Source organism: Pinus tabuliformis, chromosome 4_1 (genome assembly GCF_031772625.1).
Source record: "Pinus tabuliformis cultivar Carrire ecotype Pingquan chromosome 4_1, CPIR1, whole genome shotgun sequence".
Taxonomy (NCBI): Eukaryota; Viridiplantae; Streptophyta; class Pinopsida; order Pinales; family Pinaceae; genus Pinus; species Pinus tabuliformis.
In genome coordinates this window covers 990,694,651-990,717,869 of record NC_142303.1, presented here as the reverse complement: position 1 = coordinate 990,717,869, position 23,219 = coordinate 990,694,651, and the positions used below count along the sequence as shown (strand labels likewise).

Genomic DNA, 23,219 nt, shown 5'->3' with positions numbered 1-23,219 from the left:
AGCTCTCTGGCCTGACCACACAGGCACCCTAGCCTTAAAACACATGTATACACTGGCCCACCGGCCTAACACATTTATACACACAAGAACGTAGGCCTCAATAGAACTCAGCTCAACAGCATAATTAGCATGTAATGTCACCAACCTAAGTATGATATGCACGTAAACATTTACAATTGGGGGTCAAATTGGCAGTATTACAAGTAATTTTTTACCAGTTGAAAAAATCACAATATCATAAAAATTGCGATAAAATTGTGACACAACCAAAAAATCGCCAAGCCGCAGATAGGAACGCTTTAAGTGTTTTTCTTTTTCTTTTTTGGGGGGGGGGGTCATTTGACTCATTTTGCAAACAAAAAAGGTTTAGGACGCAAAGGAGGAGGAGAACAAATTTGCTGCTCCAAGGAGGAAGAGGACACCATTTTCCTTTACCATCAACATGTTTTTTTGGAGTGGGCATTGATTTCCCTCAACCATGCACGCATTTGCAGGTTTGGGCATCAATTTCCACTTAACTTTTAAGATTTTCATGGGGTTTCCTTTACCCATTAGTTTTCCTTCATATTTCTAGGCATCGGAGAAGGTGATAGCACCACCTTCAGAGCCTCAGATAGAGCGAATTGGACTTAGCAGTAGCATGGGCACCAGTAGAGGATATCAGAGTCTACCTCCTACTTCTTCTTCTAGAGGATGTCAGAGTCTAATGCCAGCCCCCGGAACTTCTTCTGCTAGAGGAAAAGCCATTACCTTTGCTGATAAAAGGGGCAAAAGAAAATCACTATTTTATGTTAGTAAATTCATTGTAGGTGAATCGTGATGATGAAATATATTTATTATATTTTTGGTTGATGTTTTGAGGTTGAGTGGGGAGTCAAGATTCAGGACATGACTCATTATTGATGCATGATGTAGCACTAGACATCCTATATATTAGTTCTGTTTTCATTTTTATGTGGCAATGCATTTATTTGATGTTGATGTTGCTTTAGATGTCAGAAAAAAACTGAAAAGAATGAATATTTTGTATTTTTTTTATTTTGCCGATTTTTACCAATATCTCCCTGATTTTTATGAATTTTTTCTTTTTCGGACCATTGCCGATTTTTTGTCAATGCCGATGTCAGCAACACTGCTATGAATTTAAGGAAAAGTTTATTTTTATGCCCCTTTATATCTGTTTTCATGCATTATGTCACCTGTGTATTAGCTGTTTATTTTCGCAACCCTTTATATCTTCTTTTAATGCATTCTGTCACCTGTGCATGAGCAGTTTATTTTTATGCCCCTTTACATCTGCTTTCTAAGGCATTATGTCACCTGTGCATGAGTTTTATTTTTATCCCCGCTTATATCTGCTTTTGAATGCAGTAGGTCACCTGTGTGTGAGTTCTACTTTTATGCCCCCTTATATCTGCTTTTTAATGTAGTCTGTCCCCTGTGTATGAGTCTAAAACTTTCAGCATTAGGAAAAGCTTTAGTGAATTTCTAATGGCAGCTGCAAATTCAAATCTTTTTAAGTATACTGTAATTGCATTTGCTGAGAGCAAGTGAACATAAAGTGCTTGTCGATATACTTAGTTTTTTGGTTGAGAATTGTACTTCGGACCTTTTCATGTGAAGATTGCATGTTAAATAGGTGTTCAAAATTTAAACTCAACAAGTTGTCGACGAAAAGTTCTCCGTTAGACTAGTCACATCTCTGACAATTGGCTTAGCCAAGAGACATTCAATAAGTAATTTTGCAACGAACCATCCTATACCCACTTTACAGTGGTCAATGTTTTCAGATAAATTAAATTAACTTGTTTTCTTTCGAAATAGACTAATAAATTCTAGGTCATATGCTATCTTACAAGTTACAACTAAGTGAGATTCAGTTCCATTCAGTCAAACTTATTTTTCCCTTAACCTTAACAGATATGCCTACCAAATTGAAAAATGCAACTCAATTTCATGAACTTGTCAGTAAACTAAATTAGCACCATTCTGAAAAGTGATTAAATTAATATAAGCCGCATATGCGACTTCATCCATTCATTGTTATTACATTTTGTCACATTGTGCCAAGTAAATTGGACTAAATCTTGCATGTTCCAGTCATTCTCTATAAGTTGCTCCAGAGGCACTTTAAGAAAGCTATTTGGCATTGCTCTGATTTCACCTAAACGAGCTAATTAACTGTAACTTAACCTGAAATAGGGGTCTGTGCAAAATAGCCCACAATCTCGTTTAACAGTTCAAAGTGGTCCTTGAATCTCTATAACCTAATAAGAAAACAGCGCCAAGTGACCCTTACTATTTTTCCTGTTGTCTGAAATTATGATCTCTAAAAATAAACTCCCATGCCCTCGTACTATATGACTACCATATTTCTAAATCTTCTTACTACCAACAATTTGTGTTCTTTTCAGTCTGCCGGTCTGTGGTTTTGCAAGTTCAAGTCCTTGCAGTGACGATGATCCAGGTTCAAAACTCAGTGGGTCCATTCCCCATGCTGATATGTTCATTTTAGATAACAATGGTATGTTCTATGCTTAAGAGTAATATTACCTCAATTTTCTTATAAGCTCAATATCAATTTCCAGATTAGCAATCACATTAACATCATAGTAAAATGCACATAGAACATAAACAATAACAGTAGAAGACAAGCCAAGACAAGAGGACACAAGATGTGGCGCATGCTAGGGATAAACCCCAATGTGGGGAAACCCTTTGATCAATTCTTCTTATTATTCTTCAAAAAGTTCAGCAGAGAGAGTACAATATGCAAGATTCACTTGCACAATCAAAGTCAAATCTGTCCAGTCAAACAGCAGCACAGGAAGCCCTAACCAGAGAGTCAACGCTGGTCAACAGGGCAGAATTCCTTCCTTCAAATCAGCTTGGTCAAACCCAGTCAACTCAGCCTCCAACAGTCATCCGAATCAGCGCAAAAATGACAGTCAAACTTGGTCAACGCAGAGGTCAAACCTGCCATCAACGCTGGTCAAACAGCACGGATTGCCTCAATTTCTGTGCCCAAAATTTCGGCCTGCCCAAACAGAATTTTCCCCAACAAAAACACAGTCAAACAAGTCAACACTCCCTGGTCAACGCTAGTCAAACCCTTCCTGCAATTCGGTCAACGCTGGTCAAGAAGGCAGTCTTGACATCCATCTGGTGTAGGTTCCATCCTTGCGAAGCAGCAAGGGCTATGATCGAACGGATGGTGGTGTAGCGGGCAACTGGTGCAAATATCTCATCATAGTCCACACCTTCCTTTTGAGAGAAGCCTCAAGCAACAAATTTGGCCTTGAACTTTTCAGCACTTCCATCAGCTCCATGCTTGATCTTGTAGAGCCATTTAGAGGTGACAACAAATTTGTCATGGAGTCTAGGGACCACATCCCAGACATCATTCTTCATAATTGACTCATATTCTTCATTCATAGCATCCTTCCATACTTGGTGCTTCACAACTTCTTCAAATGAGCAAGGCTCAAATTGAATAATGGTGCTCATGGCAGTTAAGTACCCTTGGTACCTATTTGGCTTCTTACTTTCACGAAATGTCCCCCTTGGTGCAATATGTCTCTCGGCATCTTCAAGAGTTTCCCTAAGCCATGAGGGTCTCCTTTTAGAGGAGGAGGGCTCATGAGGAGGTGGATCAATGGGATCCATTGGTTCTTCAACATCGGGAATCGGCTCATCCTATGTTTCTCCCTGTTTTCCTGTATATGTTTCTTTGTCCTTCCTTGGAATAGGAAGGTTGCTAATCTTCCCAAGGGTAGCATCTTCATCGAAGGTGACACCATGACTTATCTCTACTTCCTTTTAACCAGGCACATAGATCCTATATGCCTTGGAAGTTTCACTGTAGCCCACAAATGTTCCTTTCTTCCCAGATGCCTCCAACTTGCTTCTCATCGATGAAAACATCAGGTTTCTTACCAATGAAAACTTCTTGGGGAGTTTTGGAGTCCAATGCTTGATGAGAAACATCAGGTTTCTTACCGGTGAAAACTTCATGAGGAGTTTTGGAGTCCAATGCTTGATAAGGGCATCTATTTTGAACGTACACAGCAATGTTGACAGGCTCACCCCATAGCAACTTCGGAAGGCTTTGATCATGAAGTATGGCATGAATGGCTTCTATAATGGAACGATTCTTCCTTTCAGCAACACCATTTTGCTGGGGAGTATATGCATTAGTAGTCTCCTTCTTAATACCAGCTTCTCTACAATAGTCATTGAACTCATTTGATTCATACTCGGTTCCATTATCGGTCCTCAATATCTTGATCTTCTTCCCTATTTGATTTTCAACCAAGGCTTTGAAAATATGGAACCATGTGAATGCTTCGTCCTTCTTCTTCAAGAAATATATCCAAGTTTTGCGAGAGAAGTCATCCACAAAGATAGCATAATATAAATATCTTCCCAATGCATAGGCAACATACCAGATAGATCAGAATGAACCAATTGCAAAATGTCAGTAGTCTTGCTATCACTTGAAGGGAATCGTCCCCTTGTATGTTTTCCTTTGGCACATCCCTAACAAACACCTTCATGTTCTATTTTGAATTCGGGCATACCTCTAACCATCTTCCTTGCATCAGGTAAAGCCTTATAATAAAGATGAGCAAACCTTCGATGCCATAGTTCGAACTGAAGAGATGTGTCACAAGACATAGCTCCCAGTGGATTTCCTCCAACTTGATATAAGTTGTCAACCCTAAATCCAAGAGTAAATGCTTCTTTAAAATTACTTTTCCAAACACGTACCTTTCCATCGATGAATGCCACCTTGAATCGTTTGTCTTCCATCGTCGAGATAGATACCAGGTTCTTCTTTAGATCAAGTACATATAGTACTTCTTTTAGATGAACGATGTTACCTTGATTCAATTGAAGGGTAACATTCCCAACTCCCTTCACAAGATAGGTGGCATTGTCTCCAAGGATAATTTCCAAATTTGTTCTATCATATTTGAAAGAACCTCCTTGTACCTAGTGAAGTGCCTTGAGGCATCACTATCAATCAACCAATTTCCCAAGGTGACCGGAGGACAGGCAGTAGAGAAGACAGATATAAGATAAAATTCTTTTTGCTTGTTATTCACAACATTAAATTCATCATACCTGGAGTTTCTTGATCTTTTGGGAGGTCGATCATTTCCAAGTTGAGTAGTGGAAGCATTCATTTTTCCTTTGTTGTTGAACCTGCCATTCCTTTGATTATTGTTGCCCCTGAAATTGTTGTGGTTGTGGTTGTCATCATCATGAGGTGTATCCCTTCTATTAGGAGACTCCCTAGCATAGTGGCCAAACTTCTTACAAATTAAGCATCTTCCCCTCCTTCCATTTTTGAATCTCGGTCTTCCTTGACATTGCTTCTTTGAACCTGCATTGTTCTTCTTTTTAGCATGGGCGGAGAATGCAGTAGGATCATTCCTATTTGAAGGTATACCCATTTCCATCATTCTTGTTTCTTCTTGAGAACATCTAGTCAGCAATTCTTCAAAACCTGGAATCCTGTTGTTGTTCAGAATAGTAGTGTTGAACAAGTGCCATTCACGAAGGAGACCTCCAAGGGTAATGAGAGTGAGCTCTTTGTCAGCAATTACTTCTCCAATTGAAAGAAGATCATTTTTTATCTCGGTAATCCTCATGAAGTAGGATTGAATATCTTCACTTTTCCCTTCTTTACGTCCTTCAACTTGTTCTTGAGGAAAAGAACTTGGTTTGCATTGCTAGCTTTGAACATGCCAACCAACCTGTCATATATCTCCTTTGATGTGTTCAAATCGGAGATGTAAGCAACTAAATGCTTATGAATAGAATCCCTGATGATCTTCTTGGCTTTGACTTCACCTTTCTTGTACTTTGTCTTAGCAACAGCCAGTGCATTTGAAGGAGGTTCAGTAATCTTTCCCTACACATAGTCCATAACATCTTGCTCTTCTAAAGTCAAATCAAGAGACATCTTCCATGCATGATAATCAGACTTATCATGAAGCTTGTCATCAGACTTGAAGTAGGATGTGGAGGCCATTGAATCTTGTCCTTGATCAAAGGATCTCAGTGATTGCTCTTCTCAATCTTGCTTGGGCTTTGTCTTCACTTCAGCTCCAATACCATGCTAATTTTAGATAACAATGGTATGTTCTATGCTTAAGAGTAATTTTACTTCAATTTTCTTATAAGCCCAATATCAATTTCCAGATTATCAATCACATTAACATGATAGTAAAATGCAGATAGAACATAAACAATAACAATAGAAGACAAGCCAAGACAAGAGGACACAAGATGTGGTGCATGCTAGGGACAAACCCCAATGTGGGGAAACCCTTTGACCAATTCTTCTTATTATTCTTCAAAAAGTTCAACAGAGAGAGAGAGTACAATATGCAAGATTCACTTGCCCAATCAAAGTCAAATTTGTCCAGTCAAAGAGTAGCCACAGGAAGCCCTAACCAAAAAGTCAACGTTGGTCAACAAGGCAGAATTCCTTCCTTCAAATCAGCTCGGCCAAACCCAATCAACTCGGCCTCCAACAGTCATCTAAATCAGCCCAAAACAGTCCTAAGAATGACAATCAAACTTCGTCAATGCAGAGGTCAAACCTACCGTCAACGTTGGTCAAACAGCACGGATTGCCTCGATTTCTGTGCCCAAAAATGTGGCCTGCCCAAACAGAATTTTCCCCAACAAAAACGGAGTCAAACAAGTCAACACTGGTCAGCCCCTTCCTAAAATTCGGTCAATGCTAGACAACGGCAAAACAGAAAATTCTTGTCATTTCCTTCACACGTGTGGAGGGAGACTCTACCCAGAAATTCGTACCCAATCAGATGATGAGAGAGAGATGTGTGTGAAGATGAGTGAGTAAATGAGAAAGAGGCTCCTATTTATATGCAACGTTGTGGACTTGTGAGCCTACTTTAGTTTGTTGGCCGACCATTGACAATTTGTCCATAATATAAATAAATTCATAATTCCATTTGTACATGTCAGAATGAGATGATCTTTAGATCAATCCTACACCTCTCGGAAAGAGGAATCCAATAAAAATATCAGTGGCCTCATATGAGCTATCCAAGGTGAAGTTTGGCCCTAGTTGCCAAATTTAACACTCCCTCTCAACTAGGGAGAACTTCACCTGCCAAACCATTTGTCAATTTGTATCATCGTTGACATTCTCGTTTTACTCTGCTTCGCTGAACCATGAAGAAATGATTGAGAATGTGTCATACCATTCTCCACTGACCCAAAGTCGGTCTCCAACAATCGAGAGTGTATCATACCACTCTCCAATAACCTGAAGTCAATCTCCATTGATCCCAAATCAATATCAAACATCCTAGCATAGGGAGTACGGTAGTACACGATGCGTCCATCGGTAGTACTATGGTCCCTATCTTCATTTCCCTACTCATTGGCCAGATGAGAGGTAATTCCCATGAGTCCAAGACTACATGGATAGGATGTACCACAGGAGAAGGTGAATCACTCATCCTACTCATATGCCATAGGAGAAGGTGAAACACTCATCCAATGCATATACCAACATGGGGTGTCACAGGTGAAGGTGAACCACTCACTGAGTCCCAAATTGCATGGGTAGGATGTACCGGCAAGAGAAGGTGAACCACTCATCCTACTCATATGCCATAGGAGAAGGTGAAACACTCATCCTATGCATATACCAACATGGGGTATCACAAGGGAAGGTGAACCACTCACCCTATGGTCGCTCATCACTCCAAGAAGTACCCCAAGCCCCCCGAAGCTCCCAGAGCTCACTATCCATCTCATACAGGACCCTCATAAGAGGGTCTCTCCATGACTCCAAGTCGTTCACGGAAGGTTAAGAATTTGACCTTCCCCAGGGGCTTCGTAAGAATATCTGCGACCTGTTCATCAATCCCAATATGATGGAGCCTTATTGCTCCCTGTTGTACCATATCCCAGATAAAGTGGTACCTGATATCAATATGCTTGGAGCGGTCATGAAACACGGGATTCTCAGAAAGATGAATCCCACTTTGGTTGTCGCAGAAGATCAAAGTGGTATCTAGCACATATCCAAACAGCTCACTAAAGAGCTTCCTCAACCAAACAGCTTCATAGGAGGCCATACTAGCAGCAATGTATTCAAGGCAACCGACTTCTGCTTCTTGCTCATCTAGGATATCAAAGCAGAACCCAGAGAGAAGCAACATCCAGATGTGTTTTTACGATCCACCACACTGCCAGCCCAGTCTGCATCAGAGTAACCATGGAGCCTCACATTCCCGGCAGTGTATCTCAGTCCATAAGTAATTGTGCCCCGGAGATATCTCAAGAGATTCTTGGAAGCAATCCAATGTATGTGATGAGGCTCAACCATAAACTGACTCAATGTATTCACTGCAAAACATATGTCTGGAGGGAGTTCACCAAGAACATCAAGGCCCCCACGAGTTGACGATACTCAAAAGGATTTCCCAAATGGGGCCCAACAGCACTTTCGCATAACTTCTTGAAGTTAAGTTCCATTGGAGTAGTCACAGACTTGCAGTCCACCATCCCAAATCTTTCAAGTAGCTTCACAATGTATTTTCCTTGAGAAAGGAAAATCTTACCTGCCTTTTGCCAAACCTTCAACCCTAGGAAATAATGCATCAGTCCTAGGTCCTTCATTTCAAACTCGGAAGCCAACTTCCTCTTACATTGATGAATAAGAGGGTTTGCACTTGTCAGAAAGAGATCGTCCACATAGAGTACCAAGATGAGAGGTCTATCATTCTCAACCTTAAAGTAAAGGTCCAGACAGCTTCACTTCTTGTAAATATTAGCTTCATCAGATAGTTGTCGATCCTCTCATACCAAGCCCAGAGTGCTTGCTTCAACCCATAGAGGGCTTTCTTCAACCTGCATACATGTGTCTGACGATCTTGAACTTCGAACCCCTCGGGTTGTTCTACGTAGACTTCCTCCTTAAGTGAGCCATGCAAGAAGGCAGTCTTGACATCCATCTGGTGTAGGTTCCATCCTTGTGAGGCAACAAGGGTTATGATCAAACGAATGGTGGTGTAGCGGGCAACTAGTGCAAATATCTCATCATAGTCCACACCTTCCTTTTGAGAGAAGCCTCGAGCAACAAATTTGGCCTTGAACTTTTCAACACTTCCATCAGCTCCAGGCTTGATCTTGTAGAGCCATTTAGAGGTGACAACAGATTGTCCTGGGGTCTAGGGACCACATGCCAGACATCATTCTTCATAATCGACTCATATTCTTCATTCACAGCATCCTTCCATGCTTGGTGCTTCACAACTTCTTCAAATGAGCCTTTGATCTTTGGCCTAGGGAAAAGTGTCCAAAAGAATTTAATTTTTCTCCTAAAGTAACTTTATAATTTTTTTATAAAGTTAAATCTAATTTGAAAGTGACTTTAAGTGATAAAGTTACTAAGTCTAATTTTAAAGTGACTTTTATAAAGTCAATGAAAAATTAGAAAGGAAAAGTGACTTTGGAAATAAATGACTAAGTGGGTCTTTATTAAAGTGGGGTGAATTAAAAAATAGAAAGTGAGATTTAAATGAGCATTTAATCTCAGCCATTGATCTAAATCTATTTCAGCCATTGGATTTAGGGATCACCCAAAAGTCACTTGGATCACCCAAAAGTCACTTGGAGTTATGTTAAAGGAGGAAAAGGTCATTCATTCTTTCATGAGCAGATTGGGAGAAGGAGAGCAAGAGAGCAAGAGAGATTTCTGAGCAGGGAGGAGAAGGAGACAGCAGCTTGGCACTCATTCCAGGGCAACAGTTGAGCAGATTTGTACAGCTGATTCAGCACATAGTGAAAGGCAGATTTTTGCACAAAAATCGAGGAGCAGTTTGCTGATTTTTCTGCACACAAAACGGAGGTCGTACAACATTTATTTCTGTCCTGTTTGCTGTAATTTCCAGATTGCTGTGAGGCACAGGAAAGGAGATAAGTTGTAAATTTGCTTGCTGATTTTTTGCTGAATAATTCTCACTGTAAAAAGGCAATTTTCAGAAATAAAGAAGAGCTCTCAAACTGGTTTTTCCCAAGAGTTGTAGGGGGTTTTTCCAGGGTCAAGTTGACCAAAATATCAGTGTCTTAATGTGTTTTAATGGCTGTTTTTAATTGCTGATTTTTATTTCTGCAATTTCCAGCATTCTGAAAAATTTCCAGAATTTGTGTTTTCAGCCATATTTATTTTTTTAGTCTGTTAAATGTATGGTTATGGGAATGGGCATTTAACTACATGGGACAAATAAGGTGAAACTGAAAACCGGGGTGGGAAAATAGAAATTTTTACATGGTATCAGAGGTTGAGTGCTGAAGGGCAGTTTGGGACAGCAAAAGAAAAAAATACAGCTGCTGATTTTTTCACTCAGAAAATTCCAGCAAGCTGATTTTTCATAAACAGCAGTTTTATCTTTACCACAGCAGTGCTATTTTTCAGTTTTAGGACAGCAAGATGTCATTGGGATTGAGGGTGGAGGATAGGTTGGATGGGCATACAAATTACAGCGTTTGGAAGAAGAGAATGCAGAGTATCTTTGAGAAGGCAGAAGTCTGGGATATCATGGTGCATACAGCACAGCACCCTGTTGTTGTGCCTACTGATGCTACTCAGTTGACAGCTTATAATAGAAAGAACAACAAGGGTAAGAGGCTGAAGGGTAAGAGGCTGATTCTAGACGGAATCAAAGACCATTGCATTCCTCATGTGAGAGGAAAGAGCAATGCCCATGAGATGTGGACAGCATTGTCCAATCTCTACCAGAGTACCAATGAGAACCGGAAGATGGTCCTGAAGGAGAAACTGAAGAACATTAAGATGGGTAATGATAGTGCAGCTGGATATCTCACAAAGATTACCAATGTGACAGATGAGTTGGCAGCGATTGGAGAGGCCATTCCACCCACTGAGTTGGTGCGGATTGCAGTGAATGGCCTCCCCCGTTCATGGTTGAACTTTGCTGATGGGGTTTGTGCACGTGAGACCCTTCCCACATGGGAGAGGTTTTGGGATGATTGCATTCAGACAGAGATCAGGAAAGATCAGCTTGGGGCAGCCAAGCCAGTGGAGCAGGATGAGGACGTAGCACTGGTGGCAGGAGGCAAGAAAGGCAAAGGTAAGAAGCAGGCTTCCACAAGCAGTGGTGGGGGCAAAGGCAAAGGTAAAGGTAAACAGGGTAACTCACAGAAGGACTATTCCAAGGTGAAGTGTTGGAATTGTCAAAAGATGGGACACTATGCAGTTGTGTGTCCGGAGAAGAAGAAGAAGAAGGGGAAGAACCAGGACGTGGCAGCTTCAGCAGAGATTGAGGACTTTGCTGGTCGTTTTGACCGAGAGTTTGCGTTCACTACGTGTGAGTCCTCTAGTACAGGATCACCTGCCACACAGGTTCAGAGGGAGCATGCTTTTCCCTCGATTAGCAGAGCATCTTTAGGTATCTGGTATGTGGACAGTGGGGCTTCACGTCACATGACAGGAGTTCGGGAGTACTTCTCAGAGCTTTCAGAGAGTGGCACTGATATTGAGGTAGTACTCGGTGATGACAGAGTTGTTAGAGCAGTCGGGGTGGGGACAGTGACATTTCAGAGGGAGTCCAAACCTCCCTTGAAGGTGTCAGAGGTTCTTTATGTGCCAGGGATGAGGAAGAACCTCATATCCGTCTCAGCTTTGGAGGACAGAGGATATGAGGTACTGTTCAGGGGAGGACAGGTGTTGATGTATCCCAGGGGCTCTCCAGCTGATTCAGCTAGAGTGATAGGTGTACGCCATGCAAAGGTATACAAGTTTGCATTCCAGCCCCCTTTGGCATTGAGCTATAGTACCGACAGCAGAGCTAGCAGTTCTGAGCTGTGTGAGATTTGGCACCGCAGGATGGGACACATGTATCATGGAGCCTTGAGGACATTGCGGGAGATCACCACAGGTGTGCCAGATTTCAGTACTGATCACTTTGATACTTGCAGAGGTTGTGCGATGGGCATGTTTGCCAAATCCCCTTTTCCCAGCAGTGACAGCAGAGCGACGGGGATACTTGATTTGATTCATTCCGATGTGAGCGGTCGGATGTCTCATGTTTCCTTGAGTGGATATGAGTACTATGTCTTATTCATTGATGATCACTCCAGGAGGACCTGGATTTATTTCTTGAAGACCAAGAGTGAGGTCTTCAAGCGGTTTCAGGAGTTCAGAGCTCTTGTGGAGACTCAGACAGGTCGAAAGATCAAGTCCCTGAGGTCGGACAATGGAGGAGAGTACACCCTTGGAGAGTTTGTTGACTATTGTGCGGAGGCAGGCATTAGGAGGGAGTTCACTGTTCCTTACAACCCCCAGCAGAACGGGGTTGCGGAGAGGAAGAACAGATCCATCATAGGGGCTGCCAAAGCCATGTTACATGATCAGGGGTTGCCATTGTTCTTGTGGGCAGAGGCCTGCAACACAGCTGTTTACTTGCAGAACAGGAGTCCGCATCGTGCCTTGGGGCACATGACTCCTGAGGAGGCTTTCTCTGGGAAGAAGCCTGATCTTGGTCATCTTCATATCTTTGGATGCATTACATACTCCTATATACCCAAGGAGAAGAGGACCAAACTAGAGCCCACCGCAGAGAAGGGTATCTTTGTGGGCTACAATGAGACCTCAAAGGCCTTTCGGATTTACATTCCTGCACAGAGGAGAGTTGTTGTCAGACGGGATGTGAAGTTCGAGGAGGACAGGGCCTTTAGGAGGTCACGGGAGCTAGAGTATCTGGATCAGCCAGACCCTCAGCAGCAGTTGAGTCAGTCGCAGGGATCCAGTGGGCAGGGATCAGGAGGATCCGGAGGTACATCTATGAGGATGTCAGGTCCATCAGTGAGCAGTGGCTCGCCGAGCCAGAGGGGTGGTGCTCCGGGCAGCATGCAGAGCAGTTCACAGAGCAGTTCACTAGGGAGTACACTGATGGACAGTTCACACGGTACCTCAGCTTCTACAGGTTCAGGTGCAGGCAGGAGGACAGCAGACAGACAGTCAGGAGTTCAGGCTACTGATGGTGATGAGGAGGAGGAGTTTCATTCTCCTATGGGAGAAGCATGCTCAGGGAAGAGGAAGCCCAAGTGGCTTCAGGACACCTTGAGAGATGCCACATCTGTTGCTGAGCCGAAGAGGCCGGTCAGAGAGAGTAGACCACCTGAGAGGTTCTGTAGCTATATGGCGATGGTTACCAGCATCCTTGACTCTGAGCCTTCTAGCTATGAGGAGGCAGCTAGCCAGCAGGTCTGGAGAGAGGCCATGCAGGAGGAGTATTCTTCTATCATGAAGAATGATGTTTGGGAGGTGGTGCCGAGGCCTGAGGGCAAATCCGTGGTTACTTCCAGATGGCTTTACAAGGTAAAGCATGCTGCAGATGGCAGCATTGAGAAATTCAAAGCGAGGTTTGTGGCTAGAGGGTTCTCCCAGGTAGAGGGAGTTGATTATGAGGAGACCTTCGCTCCCGTGGCTCGATATACTTCGATCCGCTCCATCATATCGATAGCAGCAGAGATGGGTTGGAAGATCCACCAGATGGATGTGAAGACCGCATTTCTCAATGGCTTCATACAGGAGGAGGTGTACATTGAGCAGCCACAGGGCTTTGAGGTGCATGGGAAGGAGTCCCATGTGTGCAGATTGAAGAAGGCCCTTTATGGCCTGAAGCAAGCTCCCAGAGCTTGGTACTCCAGGATAGATGCATACTTGCAGGGGATGGGTTTCACAAAGAGTGAGGCAGATCCGAACCTTTACTTTATTGTGATTGGTGAGGAGCCTCTCATTCTGGTGCTGTATGTGGATGACTTGATCATTACAGGTGCAGAGAGACTCATAGAGCACTGCAAGAGAGATCTTGCGGCGGAGTTTGAGATGAAGGACATCGGCTTGATGCATTACTTTTTGGGTTTGGAGGTGTGGCAGGAGGAGGGGCATTTCTTCCTGGGGCAGGGGAAGTATATTGTGGACATCCTTAGCAGATTCCACATGGAGGATTGTAGACCCATGTCGACACCGATGATCACCAACTGGAAGAAGCTTCATGCTTCGGATTCCGAGTTGGTGGATCCCACATTGTACAGGCAGCTGATTGGTTCCTTGATGTATTTGGTCAACACTAGGCCAGATATCTGTTTTGCAGTTAACACGATGAGTCAGTTTATGTGTGAGCCTAGGAAGGTTCACTGGGTGGCTGCAAAACACATTTTGCGGTACTTGCAGGGGACAATGGATTATGGTCTGGACTACAGGCAGGGAGATGGAGTGAGATTGGCAGGATACACTGATTCTGATTGGGCAGGTTGTGCTTCTGATAGGAAGAGCACTTCAGGGTGCTGTTTTGGGTTGGGTTCAGCAGTAGTGTCATGGTTCAGCCGGAAGCAGCAGTCAGTAGCACTGAGTTCAGCGGAAGCAGAGTATATGGCAGCCAGTCTAGCTAGTTGTGAGGCCATCTGGCTTCGCAAGATGTTGTTTGGCTTATTTGGTCAGCCGTTGAGACCTTCAGTGATTTACTGTGATAATCAGAGTTGCATTAAACTCACGGAGAATCCAGTATTTCATGACAGGTCAAAGCATATCGGGATCAGATATCATTTCATCAGAGACTATGTTCAGAAGGGAGCTGTGAAGCTTGAGTATATTTCCACTGATGAGCAGGTTGCAGATATTCTTACCAAAGCCTTACCACGGGGCAAGCATGTCTACTTCAGAGACAAGATGGGTGTGGTGAGGAACACCTTCCTCGGTAAGAGGGAGTGTTGAAATTTGGTACCGGAGGACAGGTGGTTCCCTAAGGCTTTGATCTTTGGCCTAGGGAAAAGTGTCCAAAAGAATTTAATTTTTCTCCTAAAGTAACTTTATAATTTTTTTATAAAGTTAAATCTAATTTGAAAGTGACTTTAAGTGATAAAGTTACTAAGTCTAATTTTAAAGTGACTTTTATAAAGTCAATGAAAAATTAGAAAGGAAAAGTGACTTTGGAAATAAATGACTAAGTGGGTCTTTATTAAAGTGGGGTGAATTAAAAAATAGAAAGTGAGATTTAAATGAGCATTTAATCTCAGCCATTGATCTAAATCTATTTCAGCCATTGGATTTAGGGATCACCCAAAAGTCACTTGGAGTTATATTAAAGGAGGAAAAGGTCATTCATTCTTTCATGAGCAGATTGGGAGAAGGAGAGCAAGAGAGCAAGAGAGATTTCTGAGCAGGGAGGAGAAGGAGACAGCAGCTTGGCACTCATTCCAAGGCAGCAGTTGAGCAGATTTGTACAGCTGATTCAGCACATAGTGAAAGGCAGATTTTTGCACAAAAATCGAGGAGCAGTTTGCTGATTTTTCTGCACACAAAACGGAGGTCGTACAGCATTTATTGCTGTCCTGTTTGCTGTGAGGCACGGGAAAGGAGATAAGTTGTAAATTTGCTTGCTGATTTTTTGCTGAATAATTCTCACTGTAAAAAGGCAATTTTCAGAAATAAAGAAGAGCTCTCAAACTGGTTTTCCCCAAGAGTTGTAGGGGGTTTTTCCAGGGTCAAGTTGACCAAAATATCAGTGTTTTAATGTGTTTTAATGGCTGTTTTTAATTGCTGATTTTTATTTCTGCAATTTCCAGCATTCTGAAAAATTTCCAGAATTTGTGTTTTCAGCCATATTTATTTTTTCAGTCTGTTAAATGTATGGTTATGGGAATGGGCATTTAACTACATGGGAGAAATAAGGTGAAACTGAAAACCGGGGTGGGAAAACAGAAATTTTTACAATAATGGTGCTCATGGCAATTAAGTACCCTTCGTACCTATTCGGCTTCTTACATTCACGAAATGTCCCCCTTGGTGCAATATGTCTCTCGGAATCTTCGAGAGTTTCCCTAAGCCATGAAGGTCTCCTTTTAGAGGAGGAAGGCTCATGAGGAGGTGGATCAATGGGATCCATAGGTTCTTCAACATTGGGCATCGGCTCATCCTGCATTTTCCCTATTTTCTTGTATCTGTTTCTTTGTCCTTCCTTGGAATAGGAAGGTTGTTAATATTCCCAAGGGCAGCATCTTCATCGAAGGTGACATCATGACTTACCTCTATTTCCTTTTAACCAGGCACATAGATCCTATATGCCTTGGAAGTTTCATTGTAGCCCACAAATGTTCCTTTCTTTCCAGATGCCTCCAATTTGCTTCTCTTCTCTTTTGGCAAATGAAAATATACAAGACTACCAAAAATTCTAAAATGAGAAACATCAGGTTTCTTACCGGTGAAAACTTCTTAGAGAGTTTTGGAGTCCAATGCTCGATGAGGGCATCTATTTTGAACGTAAACGACAATGTTGGCAGCTTCACCCCATAGGAACTTCGGAAGGCTTTGATCATGAAGCATGGCACGAGTGGCTTCTATAATGGAACAGTTCTTCCTTTCAGCAACACCATTTTGCTTGGGAGTATATGTGGTAGTAGTCTCCCTCTTAATGCCAGCTTCTCTAACTAGTCATTGAACTCATTTGATTCATATTCAGTTCCATTATCGGTCCTCAATATCTTGATCTTCTTCTCTATTTGATTTTCAACCAAGGCTTTGAAAGTACGGAACCATGTGAATACTTCGTCTTTCTTCTTCAAGAAATATATCCAAGTTTTGCGAGAGAAATCATCCAAAAGATAGCATAATATAAATATCCTCCCAATGATGTCACAGGCAACATACCAAATAGATCAGAATGAACCAACTGCAAAATGTCAGTGGTCTTGCTATCACTTGAGGGGAATGGTCCCCTTGTATGCTTTCCTTCGACACATCCCTGACAAACACCTTCATGTTCTATTTTGAATTTGGGCATACCTGTAACAATCTTCCTTGCATTGGGCAGAGCCAGTGTTTTTAAAACCGACCTAACTAACCAGTTACCGGTCTAACCGGCCGGTCAGCAAGGCCACCAGTTGGAACCGGCTAAAAAACCCGATCAGGAAGGCAATGTGGCGAAGTTTTGGCCCTAACTGGTCCTAACCAGCCGGTTTAGGACAGAACCGGCCGGTTTGTAGTCAAACCGGCCAGTTACCTGCCATGCCAGCCTCCACCATTTGTATTGCTGGTTTGTTTGTGGGGATCCTATCTCTGACATGATTGGAAGCTTGGAAATGAATTGTATGAGGATGACCAGCATTCTCTCTCATCACTTGAACCATATATGCATGAGATTTCAGATCCAAGGAAGAAAAGTGTGACGAAGGCCTTGTTGTAGCACCCCATGTTTCTATTAAATAGTATGCATGTCATCATGTCTCAAATGAAGCACATTGTGATGATGAGATACACTTGCATGAAGGCAAGGGTTTGGTAAGTCATATTCCCTTCCAAGTTTCTGAATTTAGTAATGATTCTTTTGATGATTTGGAGAGGGTATATTTTGTAGAAGAACCCTAAAGATGAAAACCTTTTAGGTGTTATCGTTCCCTCATGTAATGAAGAGCATGACGGCCAAGAGGATGAGGATTTTGACACTTTTTTTATTGTAAGGCATAGATGGCATTTGTATTACTGGTTTGTTTGTGGAGATCCTATCTCTGACATGGATATTGAGAGTTTAATAGAGAAATGTTTAATTGGCATACTCAATTACTCCAATTCCAATTAGCGTCAAAGACCATCTCATGAAGCACAGAGAAAGCATTATAGGGTCTGTCTTTGATGATCTCAGAGAGCCAAACATGGTGGAGGCAGGTGAACCATTTTTCATTATTAATGAACAACCATATCTTTTCATTGTGGTGATTCAGTGCAAGATAAAGGGTTTTTTTATGGCAATAAAATTGCAAACCAAACAAATTGTTTATGAGTCATTGCTTATGTACTTTACTATTTTGTCGATGATATGTATTGCACTCAGTGACATTTTAATATATTCACCTTTACATGGTATATAAATGAGCAAACCTTGCATATTTTGTCTCTATTGGTTTGGAATCATGGTTCTAAATCTTAAAAATAGTTTTGTTTCATTAAAAATTAATTATTTAATGTATTTTTCTAAAACCAATTCGTTTAGACCTAACCAGTCCCAGTTCGACCGGTTCTGATCGGTAAACTGGTTCATTAGGTGGACTAGTCTAGTCACCAGTTCCGGTTTTAAAAACATTGGGTAGAGCCTTATAATGAAGATGAGCAAACCTTGGGTGCCATAGTTCGAATTGAAGTGATGCATCACAAGACATAGCTCCTAGTGGACTTCCTCCAACTTGATACAAGTTGTCAACCCTGAATCCAAGAGTAAATGCTTCTTTAAAATTTCTTTTCCAAACACGTACCTTTCCATCAATGAATGCCACCTTGAATCCTTTGTCTTCCATCGCTGAGATAGATACCATGTTCTTCTTTAGATTGGGTACATATAATACTTCTTCTAGATGAATGATGTTACCTTGATTGAATTGAAGGGTAACATTCCCAACTCCCTTCACAGGATAGGTGGCATTATCTCCAAGGATATTTTCCAAATTTTTTCTATCATATTTGAAAAAGCCTCCTTGTATCTAGTGAAGTGCCTTGAGGCACCACTATCAATCAACCAATTTCCCAAGGTGTCCGAGGGAGAGGCAGTAGAGAGAGCAGATATAAGATAAAATTATTTTTGCTTGTTATCCACAACATTAGATTCATCATACATGGAGTTTCTTGATCTTTTGAGAGGTTGATCATTTCCAAGTTGAGTAGCGGAAGCATTCCTTTTTCCTTTGATTGTTGTTGCCCCTGAAATTGTTGAGGTTGTGGTTGTCATCATCATGAGGTGTATCCCTTCTATTAGGACACTCCTAGCATAGTGGCCAAACTTGTTACAAATGAAGCATCTTCCCTTCCTTCCATTTTTGAATCTCGGTCTTCCTTGACATTGCTTCTTTGAACCTGCATTGTTCTTCTTTTTAGCATGGGCAAAGAATGCAGTAGGATCATTCCTATTTGAAGGCATACCCATTTCCATCATTCTTGTTTCTTCTTGAGAACATCTAGTCAACAATTTTTCAAAACCTAGAATCCCGTCGTTGTTGAGAATAGTAGTGTTGAACACATGCCATTCTCGAAGGAGACCTCCAAGGGCAATGAGAGTGAGCTCTCAGTCAGCAACTACTTCTCCAACTGAAAGAAGATCATTTGTGTTCTCAGTAATCCTCATGAAGTAGGATTGAATATCTTCACCTTTTCCCTTCTTTATGTCCTTCAGCTTGTTCTTGAGGAAAAGAACTTGGTTTGCATTGCTAGCTTTGAACATGCCAACCAACCTGTCATGTATCTCCTTTGATGTGTTCAAATCGGAGATGTAAGAAACTAAATGCTGATGAACAGAATCCATGATGATCTTCTTGGCTTCGACTTCACCTTTCTTGTACTTTGTCTTAGCAGCAGTCGGTGCATTTGAAGGAAGTTGAGTAATCTTTCCCTGCACATAGTCCATAACATCTTGCTCTTCTAAAGTCAAATCAAGAGACATCTTCCATGCATGATAATCAGACTTATGATGAAGCTTGTCATCAGACTTGAAGTAGGATGTGGAGGCCATTGAATCTTGTCCTTGATCAAAGGATCTCAGTGATTGCTCTTCTCAGTGTTGCTTGGGCTTTTGTCTTCACATCAGCACTGATACCATGTTAATTTTAGATAACAATGATATGTTCTATGATTAATAGCAATTTTACTTCAATTTTCTTAAAAGCCCAATATCAATTTCCAGATTAGCAATCACATTAACATGATAGTAGAATGCAGATAGAACATAAACAATAACAGTAGAAAACAAGCCAAAACAAGAGGACACAAGATGTGATGCATGCTAGGGACAAACCCCAATGTGGGGAAACCTTTTGATCAATTCTTCTTATTATTCTTCAAAAAGTTCAGCAGAGAGAGAGAGTACAATATGCACGATTCACTTGCCCAATCAAAGTCAAACCTGTCCAGTCAAACAGCAGTCACAGGAAGCCCTAACCAGAAAGTCAACGCTGGTGAACAGGGCAGAATTCCTTCTTTCATATCAGCTCGGTCAAACCCAGTCAACTCGGCCTCCAACAGTCATCCCAATCATCCCAGAACTGTCTCAAAAATGACAGTCAAACTTGGTCAACACAGATGTCAAACCTGCAGTCAATGCTAGTCAAACAGCACGGATTGCCTCAATTTCTGTGCCTAGAAATGCGGCCTGCCCAAACAGAATTTTCCCCAACAAAAAAGCAGTCAAACAAGTCAATGCTGGCTGGTCAACGCTGGTCAAACCCTTCCTGCAATTCGGTCAATGGCCAAAACAGAAAATTCTGTCATTTCCTTCACACGTATGGAGGGAGAAGCTGCCCAGAAATTCGTACCCAATCAGATGAGGAGAGAGAGATGTGTGAAGATGAGTGAGTAAATGCGGAATAGGCTCCTTCTATTTATATGCAACGTTGTGGGCTTGTGAGCCTACTTTAGTTTGCTGGCCGACCTTGACAATTTGCCCATAATAGAAATAAATTCATAATTCCATTTGTACATGTTAGAATGAGATGATCTTTAGATCAATCCTACACCTCTCAGAAAGAGGAATTCAATAAAAATATCATCTGCCTCATATGAGCTGTCCAAGCTGAAGTTTGGCCCTGGTTGCCAAATTTAACATGGTACTATTAACCAAAGTGTTTCAAAGAGTGGATCATATCAACGCTGCAACACTGGTTCCATTATAATGCAGAGGTGTTATTAAAGGTGGTCCTAGTGCTTATGCAATCTTCTATGCAGGTGAAAGCACTTTAAGAAAGCTATTTGACATTGCTCTAATTTCACCTAAACGAGCTAATGAACTGTAACTTAACCTGAAATAGGGGTCTGTGCAAAATCGCCTACAATCTCATTTAACAGTTCAAAGTGGTCCTTAAATCTCTATAACCTAATAAGAAAACAGCACCAAGTGACCCTTCCTATTTTTCCTGTTGTCTGAAATTATTATCTCTAAAAATAAACTCCCATGCCCTCTTACTATATGACTACCATATATCTAAATCTTCTTACCACCAACAATTTGTGTTGTTTTCAGTCTGCCGGTCTGTGGTTTAGCAAGTTCAAGTCCTTGCAGTAACGATGATCCAGGTTCAAAACTCAGTGGGTCCATTCCCCATGCTGATACTATTAACCAAAGTCTTTCAAAGAGTGGATCATATCAATGCTGCAACACTGGTTCCGCGATAATGCAGAGGTGTTATTAAAGGTGGTCCTAGTGCTTATGCAATCTTCTATGCAGATGAAGGCAGGTGCAAGTCCTCGATGACTTTGCCCGGCTATATACCCCGCAGTTGCAACTTTTAGCCAAGGAAAGCATAATTGCAAAGAAAAACTTGTCAAGCGTTTGGTCCCCTTTCCACTCAAAACAGATTTTTAAGAATTTAACTTTAAAAGAAAATTGTTTTTGTAGCAGTCCTACATGTTTTAGGAAACGAACAATGACACTTGGTTTAAACTTTGAAGCAAAATTACGTCATCACTGAAGTAAAGTTCATAATCTGGAATAGGTTAAACCCAGAAAACATACAGGCCCCACAATGCCTTGAGCAGAACGTACCCCTTATAGCGAAAATGAGCCTTTGATCTCACCAAAAGGAAGGAAAGCATTAATTTGAAACGAAATCCCAACACAGGAATATACCATGATAAAAAGATAGTATGCAGACATTACATAAATAACAAGAAGAAGCAAATTATTACCCACAATAGTAAGATAGTATGTAAAATATTACCCACAATAGTAAGATAGTATGTAGACATCACATATATGACAACAACAAGTCACAGATGACCCACAAGTCATGACACCAAAACCACTGCCGATGCCAGTATCAGTGTGACCAAGGATGCAAACCCTAGGGTAAGGTTTATTTGGAGGCAGATACTACTACCCAGCTATATTCTAAATTGAGCACAATTAGATAGGATGCAGAAATAAAATGGGCGGGACACCGCTCACAAGGTTGATTTGGAGGCAGAAACTACTACCCAGCTATATTCTAAATTGAGGACAATTAAATAGCTTGCAAGTAAAATTGGTAGGACATCGATCACAAGGTTGATTTGGAGGCAGTAACTTCTACCAAGATATATTCTAAATTGAACACATTAGATAGGTTGCAAAAAAATAGGTGGGACACCGTTCACAGGCAATGCAGAGCAATTCAAGACCGAAAAAACATAAAAGTTCAATGGGAGTATGAATAGCGTTAAAAAAAGACTATCTGTCAAACGATTTTATCTTGGATTTTGAAAAATAACAAAAGATGTGATACCCGTATGCAGTGGCTCCGGAGCGTTGTTTCCTTTTGTCCATTAGGCCCTCAGCGGACGTCCCGCCATTTTCCAGAGGTTCTCCAGGAGACATCATTTTTGTTTACTATCAGAACCGCGATTTGAATTTTCTGTTGGGTGTCCTCGGAGTTTGCTGATAGGTTAGCTCAGTGATTAGGAATGTGTTACCAGGATTCGCATCTTGTGAATTAAAGTGGCATTGATGAAATGAATTATTGATTGATGAGAAAAAATAAATTTCATGGCAAATTTCTGAACGCCTTTTCCATTGAGGAACGAAACTTCGATGGACAAATGTGACCGACCTATTTTGTTGAAGAGCTCCAAGGTAGTATCTCTGTAAATATAAACCAAGTGTAATCTGTATTGATCGCAATTAATATCTGTATGTGTTCCATAATGGTACAATCCAACGACCTTGTAATCCAGTTAAATGTCAATTATGCAGCGCGTTAAATAAAGGACCATCTGCCTCGGCCTCGCGTTTCAACCTGAGCTGCCCAAGCCCTAAATCAACCCCCAAGCGAACACATCTCTTTGGAAAAAGTCAGGTAAAATATATTCTTCTTCTTCTTCAATTAATTTTTGTGATCTTTAACTTCCACGAAAATTTACCATTAAGCTTCCAAAATTATTCAGTTGCTCTTATATTACACTCTGGCCATTTTGGAGGAACACCATGCAAAGGTTTAGAGGTTTAGCAATTGAGAAATGGTAGAACATTTGTCTTCACGTTTTGGGAAGCGAAATTATAATGTTTAAAAGAATATAAGATTATTAATTATGTGTTAATTGTGTTTATTTTAGATGGTTGGGAGATATGATTATTGTTTTTTTTTAGATATAATAAGCTTAATTGTATTTAAATTTAAATTTATTAAGTGTT

General features: G+C 41.3%; 1 protein-coding gene across 2 annotated transcripts in view; it reads right to left on the bottom strand.

Moving 5' to 3' along the window:
* The window catches only part of LOC149179475 (zinc transporter), a 328,009-nt gene extending 305,047 nt beyond the window's left edge, over positions 1-22,962 (bottom strand). Inside the window, exons 1-2 of one of the 2 annotated variants that reach the window (XR_016258286.1) lie at positions 22,639-22,962; positions 22,315-22,466 (exon numbers count right to left, since the gene is read on the bottom strand). Coding sequence is in view for 1 of the 2 variants with exons in the window: in XM_089420675.1 (XP_089276801.1) it covers positions 22,315-22,409 (95 nt within the window). In the remaining variant the exon portion in view is untranslated. Of the gene's footprint in view, positions 1-22,314 lie in introns of both variants that reach the window. The other variant, XM_089420675.1, reaches the window with a different exon arrangement.
* Positions 22,963-23,219: the final 257 nt, after the last annotated feature.